At 38.7% G+C, this 8,292-nt stretch overlaps 1 protein-coding gene across 1 annotated transcript; it reads left to right on the forward strand.

The window, feature by feature from the left end:
• Positions 1-6,585, forward strand: edn3b (endothelin 3b). The gene is made up of 4 exons (XM_040153170.1): positions 1-70; positions 212-428; positions 4,573-4,731; positions 5,749-6,585. The coding sequence occupies exons 1-4, from the start codon at positions 1-3 to the stop codon at positions 5,801-5,803; spliced, it is 501 nt and encodes a 166-aa protein (XP_040009104.1). The 3' UTR covers positions 5,804-6,585.
• Positions 6,586-8,292: the final 1,707 nt, after the last annotated feature.

The following is an 8,292-nucleotide window of genomic DNA, read 5'->3' on the forward strand; positions in this document are numbered from 1 at the left end:
ATGGCAAGGATACTATTCATCCTCGCGAAAATCATGCTTCTTACAATACTGGTATTAATTCTCTTACAAGGTAAGTTTGCAAGCTGCAACAGACTTACACAAAAATCTTTTTTTTTTCTTCTTCAGTATTTGCTTACTTATTTATTTATTCGCTCATTTATGTGTTTATTTACTCTAGTTTATTTCCAACATATTTCTGTTACAATACAAGGTGTCTTGACGTCCGATGCCTTGGTCAAATCAGAGGGCGGCCCTGGAAGTCTCTCGGGCTCCAGCCGGGTCTTTGGTCCTGGGAGATCCGGGGGTGTACGCTCGTCTGAGGCAGCGAAGTCAAAGTCCAGACCCAAGCGCTGCACCTGTTACACCTACAAGGATAAAGAGTGCGTCTACTACTGCCACCTGGATATCATCTGGATCAATACTCCCGAGTAAGAGCTGCTTGATTGAATACTATGACATTTTCTATAACTTTCCTTTAATCCACCCGGACGTGCTTCTCTTGTGCAAACATCTCCGGGCTTGCACAATATCTCCTCTTTTGTCAGCGGGGATAGGCGGCAATTAAGACTAGGCTTTTCAAAAATCAGATTGGCATGTGGTTTTTGAAACTCAGTGGGAACGCTGAAGCCAAGATACTGTAGCAAGTCACGCCCGGAAACTTCTCCCGAGAGGCGCCAGAGGCAATCGTGGATCAAGTGACGGCAAGTCCAACAGAGAGTAACTCGCTCTGGAAGGTCACAATGTGTCCCCAGAGAGTTGTTTTTGTAGCCTTTGGTCTGCTTTCAATCAGAAGCAAATTAATTCATAAAAAAAATGAGTCTAAATTTCCCACAATTTAGTTTCATTAACATTTCCTTTAGTGGATGCAGACCTGGCCTGTGGCATAAACATCTTATGCTCTCATGTATGGACAAACACTCGGGAAGGCACCGCAATGAAGGCATTATTGCCTTCAAATGAATGGTGGAAGTAATTTGGCAGATTGGTCCTGGGACCACCAACACACTCGTGTTCTGCTAAGTGCACCTTAGGAGTTATGTTGGCTCTGCAGGAACCATGAAAAGTGAACATTAACATCTGGCATATTCACAGTTAGTGGCAGTTTCTCACAGTTTGCGCTTACACAATGTATGTTAAACATGTCCTACCAATAATGCAGATTAGTAACAATACCTTAAAATTTAATTTCCAACGCCATCGGGTTGTGAGGAATGGTGCTTTGTTCTACCACCTCCAGGTTGCATATTAACAGCCTTGGCAGGACAGTGGAAAAGCATTCTTTCTTCCTCTTTCTTCTTGTGCCAAGACTGCTTGTGGCATTTCAGGTAAAGAGCTCACTTAATTACTGCTTAGCAAGTTGGGACAAATTGATGTAGTGGAATGTTGACATATACCACAAAATTAATATAAAAGCAGCAAGTTTTTTTTTCAAATACGTGCGCTCACATTGTGGGGAGCATTGCACTCTGATAGAAGATAAAATCCAAAAGAATGATTTGGTTGCTTCAAGCGAAAGGTTCACATAATGTCAGTATAGTAAGTAAACAAGAGGGGAGCACCCCCCTCCCATACTGAAAACACCCTTACCCTAACCAGTCACTCACTGCCTCTTGCTTACAAGACTGTGGCTATAGGTAGCTTTCAAGTGTCAGTGTGTGTATGTATGACACTTCTTCTTCTTCACTTCTTCTATTGTGAATTCTCCCCTACACTACAATTATGATTAAAGTGCTTTTACTCAGCTTGCCATATTGTTTAAAAGGCAGGATTCTTCAAATCCCTTCTTCTACCATTAGATAATAGCCTCCAGCTGACATCAGCAGTCTCAGACCATTTTCTGATACATTTAGACACAGCAGCCACCTTACACTGAACAGGTAAAAGGGTAGAAGGTCTTTTATTTACCCTTAGGAAAATCAGGTTTACAGTCTCAAACAGGCTGCAGGATCAGGCCAACATAGTGGAATTGGCAGCCAGGATGTCAGCAAGACTACAGCTATTCAGTCAGATACAGACAGCAGGCAGTCTGACATAATCTGACAAAAAACAACAACAGCATTAAAGTGAAATACCAGTTATCGGTTTTTGTATGTACAGTGGAATGTAAAAGTTTGAGCAACCATGGTCAAAATTTCTGTTACTGTGAATAGTTAACAGAGTATTAGATGAACTGATCTCCAAAAGGCATAAAGTTAAAGGCGAAACATTCTTTTCAACATTTTAAGCAAGATTGGTGTATTATTTTGTATTGTATAATTTTAGAGAGAAAAAAGAAAGGAGCACCATACAAAAATTTGGGCATCCCAAGAGATTTGAGCTCTCAGATAACTTTTTACCGAGGTCTCAGACCTTAATTAGCTTGTTAGGGCTATGGGTTCTTCACAGTCAATGTTAGAAAAGGCCAAGTGATGTAAATTTCAAAGTTCCATAAATACTCTGACTCTTATAACCTTGTCCCATCAATCTACTGTGCAGCGACACCTGCACAGTAGAACAGAAGGAACAGAAGGGGGTGGATCGATCATGCTTTGGGCTTGTGTTACAGCCAGTGGCACGGGGAGCATTTTACTGATATAGGGAAGCATGGGCTCAATTAAATACCAGCAGAGTCATCACATCATCTGTAAAAAAGCTGAAGATGAAAAGAGGATGGCTTCTACAACAGGCTAATGATTCATTCTGACGTAAACCCGGAAATAAAGCAACTTAAGCAAGACTAGCAACTTAAAAACAGAATTTGCTAAATAAAGAACGCAAGACTAATTGTCAAAAGTACTTTCAAACGAAACTGTGTAACTGGTCTCCTGTAATGGTCTCAGAGGATGAGCTGCAGTTTTTAAATCACTTCTCAGGCGAGGAAACGATGCCAAATGCTTTTTGGTGGGCTACGGAATATCAGCATTTCACAGTGGATGACTAAATTAAAGTCCTATTTACTGCTGAATCCAAGTTTGAGATTTATGGCTGTAACAGAAGGGTGTATGTCAGGAGACAAACAGGTGGGAGAAAGATACACCAGTGTATCAAACCGACAGTGAAACATGGGGTTGGAAATATTCAAGTCTGGGTGTGTATATCCTACCTACCGGGACACCTGCATCAAACTGACTACACCAAGGAAAAGTACAACTCCATTCATCACAGACATGCTATACCCTCTGGTTTGTATGTTTGTGGAGATGGATTCATACTGCAGAAGGATAATGAGCCCAGACACACGTCAAAGCTTTGCAAGAACTACTTAAAGACCTACTTAAACTAATTAAAGAACACTTTCCTCCACAGTCACCTGTACTCAACCCCAATAAACATGTAGGGGGCAATTGAAGACTGAGAAAGACAAGCATTCTGTAAAAAGCTCTCTGGAACATGGTCAAATAGGCTGGTATAACGTGGGTCATCAAATTTTGTACAAACTTGTTGAGTCAATGCCAGCTCAAATTACATGCTGTCATTAAAGCAAGACTGGGATACACCAAATACTAAGATACTCTGATTTTTCAAAGATTCAACTTCTCACTCAAATTATTAATCTGATATTATCATGTGCAATGAAAAAAAAGAGTATTACATTTGAAAAAAAATGCAAAATAGAAGTATCTTGACCAGTGGTCTCAGACTTTTGGTCCACACTATATATGTGTGTGTGTGTGTGTGTGTGTGTGTGTGTGTGTGTGTGTGTGTGTGTGTGTGTGTGTGTGTGTGTGTGTGTGTGTGTGTGTGTGTGTATATATATATATATATGTGTATAAATGTAGGCAGACCTTCCTCTCAAGCTGTGTACAAATCCCATAAGGGTGCTCAAATTAGTTTGAGAAAAGATTCTCATTCCTCTTTGTCCCTTATGACCTTACAGCTCCGAAAGCCTCAAACGCCTTTGTAATTTTTTTTTTTTTTAAATCCATCTCAAATTTTCAAAAATAGATGAGTGGAAAGAGGGAAAAATGGAGAGAGCACAAGTGATGCCAACCTGAGAAGCATAAACAGTGCCATCCAGATGGGAGGATTAGGGTTAGAACAGTCAAGCATACAGTGATTGACTGTCTGACTTTGTAACTTTGATCTATGGAAGTTATATTTCAAGTTTATTATTCAATTTCACAGATCTTTCTGGCCGCCTTTGTTTTTTCATTACCAGTTCCAGTTATAATTTAACTAAAAACAAATGTTCACAGGCAAAACGTTTTATCTACAACAACATGTAAAACACGAGGCAGACTCAGTTAAAGTTAAAATTGCGCCGAATATGCAGCTTTTCAGAAACTTTATTTCACCTTTTGCACAGATTGTGAAGTATGTGTCACTTTGCATTCATGTGCATGCTCTTCATTCAAATCTAAACTTCTAGGACGTGTGATCCAGTCAGATCTCTCACTCTATGGTGTCAAAAAGGAGTATATACACAGTACTACAGCTTGCTTGAGGGCTATTAGAAAATATGTCCATGCTAAATATAAAAATATATGGTATTTATTGTTATGTTATTTTTCTCTGTGTCTTCAAGAATATGATTTAACACACAGTTTTACTGTTACTGAAAAAAATTGCCTCTGTCTGTGTATCTGGTCTTAGACGCACTGTGCCCTATGGAATGTCGAGCTACCGAGGCCCTCAGCGAATCAGACGTGCTGTTGTTGGACAACCAACTGACCCTGAGGAGGCAAAGACTCAGCGCTGCATCTGTGCTGTGCTTGACACAGACCCTGAGTGCCATGTTTTTTGTCTGTCAAGGTCAGTCTGATTCTTTCTGTAAAAGTGACATCGCACCTTTTCAGTCTCGGTTCTCATTAGTTATATTTACATCAACTCGTCAAGCCATATAGAGTAAGTGAAGAGTGCAATGAATTGGTTTGACTGAAGCTGATTGAAAGGCTTCTGATAGTAACTAAACACCAAGCATGACCAGTTTTGGACTGCTCTGCTCTATCAAATTTTACTAGTGGGAATTTGGATGCTCTTGTATCAAACAATAGAAAATATTTTCTTTTTGTTTAATATCAGGTATGAATATAGACGAATATTGCAGTTTATATTCGATTAAATTCCAAATTTGTTGCATCCACTTTCATGGAAAAGCAATATTTTTAAGCAGTCTTAATCTTAGGAGTCAAAAGAGGGTATTAAAAACAACAAGATGTATTGAGGTGTGAGTGAATCATCTCCACGGTCTTCCATTCAAAGACAATTTAGAAGAATTTAATCAAAAATGTATTTGAACTTCTCAACATCTTGCTTGCTTGTGACATATTCATTAAAAATGTCACACATGACATCATTTTGTCTGCATGGTATTAATCTACAGACAAAAGGTGGGGAAGATGATGTTTAAAGGGGCGTTCCAGCAATTTTACACATGGAGTTCAATTTACTTGTCATGGGGGGTACTATTAAGCTATAGTGATGTCATTAGGATTATTTCTGCTTGGGGCTTGAGACTACAAATTTATAACAGAATGCCTTTGTTACAAACTGGGCCTGTTAATTTTGAAAGTTGTGAGTATCTATCAGGCAGGTAGAGGCTAACAAGGAGGTGCTATTGTTGCATTATGGGAAATGTAGGATCCAGTGTTTTTGGAGCTTGACCCATACTAGGCACTAAGAAATCAGGATATTTTGGTCTCTGCTGCTTTCATTTTGACCATTTTTAACCTGTCTCTTGTGATTCTCTAAACATTATGGACGTTCATCCTAAATCACTGGATTAGCCCTTTAATATGACTAATTTAATGTGAAATTTTCTCTTCAAAGCCCTCTGCAGACAGTGCCTTCCAAGAGTCTCCACAGAATCCCTGGCCCTGGATGACAGTTTGACGCCTCTCCATCTTCTGCTCTTCTTCTTGGTAGAATGGACCCTTGACTCCTGTTCGGCCACTTCACTCTCCATTTGACACTTTTGCCGCCACATGTACACTGACAGTCAAGGAAAGAAGTTTGGGGCAATTTCCATTAGACCGAGTGGTTTCAAGAACTCTTCAGCATATTCAGTAGAGATCCCTGATGGCTATCCCCTTTTTGTTCCCTCCCGAGAGCAGTATGAGGATTACTTGCATCATAACGCAACATAATACAAAAGCCAATGATCCGGCTTCTGTCAAGTTTGATCAGACAAACCCTTTGTATTCACACCTGTTGTGGACTACACTTGACTCTATAAATCTGTTTCAAAACAATGAGATAAGCTTGTATCAACCTATAAGAGACACGTACTACTTCTGCAAAAATGTTTGAAAGCAAAAAGTGCCATGAGAAGCCAAGGAAAGTAGAGACAGGGCATGCTTTTGTGATATCTTGTCTTTAAAAATATAAAAACATGCGTACAAAAAAAGGGAACAGCTTTAGACCACCTGCGTTCAGGCGTGTACTATTGAGTTTTGGTTTATGATATGCATGTTTTGTTCATATCAGTTTTTTCAGCAATAATATATCATCTTTGTTCTGTGCAGCTGTAATATCAGGGATATTCGTGGTGCTTTTACCATCCCCTGGCTAACACTGACATTCAGCTGACAACATTTAGCTGGGGTGAAATTTATATTTAACCATCTACTGCTAAGTCTAGCATCTATTAAAAGGTGCTACATGTAAGTTCTTGCTATCACCACATAGCCAATGTTAGCATTAATGTTAACTGTTTACTTACCAAGACCCTTAGCCATTGTTGCATTTACAAGGCAAGTGATAGAAATAGAAGCAAAACAAGAGTTACTTTGGCGTTGCTTTTCACCGCTGGACACAGCTCTTGGCGAGTAAAGGAATGAAGTTTGATGCTGAACTCGCAAAATTTCTTCTGGACTGGTAAGTAAACAGCTGAAAATGCTAACGTTGCCTATGTAGTGATAGCAAAAACCCACATATAGCACAAACAAATTAATTAGCCATATCCCTGCACTGGGTGATATGTTCCTCCATCACAATGAACATGTTAACCATAGTTAATTTTGGGTCATTCCTACATACGTTGTCCCACTGCCAGAAATAATACTAATGAATGCTAATATATGTTAATCCGCAACTGAAATGAGTCCCTAACAAATGTGCTATTTACTCATCTTTGAGTAGTGCCCGGCTGTTTCAGGAAAGTACTTAGCTGAATATGATAAAATAACATGCAGTTCTCCTCCATAGTCTCGTAATTTTGTTCCTTGCTTCCGAGGCCACGTGCCCTCCCAATGACCAATAACTGAGTCCTTCCAGTTTCTCTCTCCTTTGCCTCCACTGCTTTGTCTCCATCCACATTATTAAATATTTCTTTTGACTGATGCAGAGAAAACAATATTTACTTATTTATCCTATTAAAATATTTGCTCCTTGTATTCTTTTCCATTAATAGCACAAATGCCACAACATAACAACCGGTAACTGGTTTTAATATGGATGCTGATTGGTGTATAATACAGCCAAGCTTTTGTATTTTGTATTGTCTCTCTTTTTTTGTCGGGCTGTAGTGTGTCCCATCAAACCAAATTGTTACCAAAATGATCAAATTATGTGGTCTACTCTAAAACTGAAAAAGGGACAATGACTTAAGTAGATAAGTATTTGTTATTGCCTGTTGGTTTGTGTTTCATGTGGTGACAGTACACTGATAGCATTTCATGAAATGTGAGCTTAATATGAGATGGCATTACAAGACAAAACACTGAGATTTGCACAACCTTTTCATTGGGCCCTGAAGCTTGTGCTAGAACTTCAGTTTTTTTTTCTGTACTTATAATAATTTGCCCAATGTCTTGCCAAGAATGCATCACCACTTGTTTAGTAAAAGCATTCAACAGTTAAACAAAAGTACCGCAAAGAGAAATTTAGCTGGCTGTTGTTGCCTTTTTTTGCATGCTACAGCTTGGATCAAAAATTGGACATCAAAAATGTATTTCCACTCTGACAAGTAAAGAATGTGTTACTTTGCATTGATTCTAATGTTGCATTAGAATAGATGGACAGGAATCTCATATACTTTCTAAAATCTATTTCTCAACAAAATCTATGTTGTTGAAGTTTCTGATTTACTGAATATTCACTATATTCATAGTTTTGTTACAGTAGCAAAGCCCTTCTCCACAAGCTCAAATAGGACAATGATCATAACTATGATCGGACATATAGGATACATGGGAAAAAAAGTATGGTTACAAATGACATATACCATTTCAACAAATAGTTGCATCCTCATTTTGTACAGTATGTAGTATGTACTGTATGTATATATGTACATTTATACATGTCACATAGCTATATCTTTACATCAACACATATAATGGGATAATATAAAATAATAGATACGGAATTGGGAGT

This window comes from Xiphias gladius, chromosome 18, assembly GCF_016859285.1.
Source record: "Xiphias gladius isolate SHS-SW01 ecotype Sanya breed wild chromosome 18, ASM1685928v1, whole genome shotgun sequence".
Classification (NCBI taxonomy): domain Eukaryota; kingdom Metazoa; phylum Chordata; class Actinopteri; order Istiophoriformes; family Xiphiidae; genus Xiphias; species Xiphias gladius.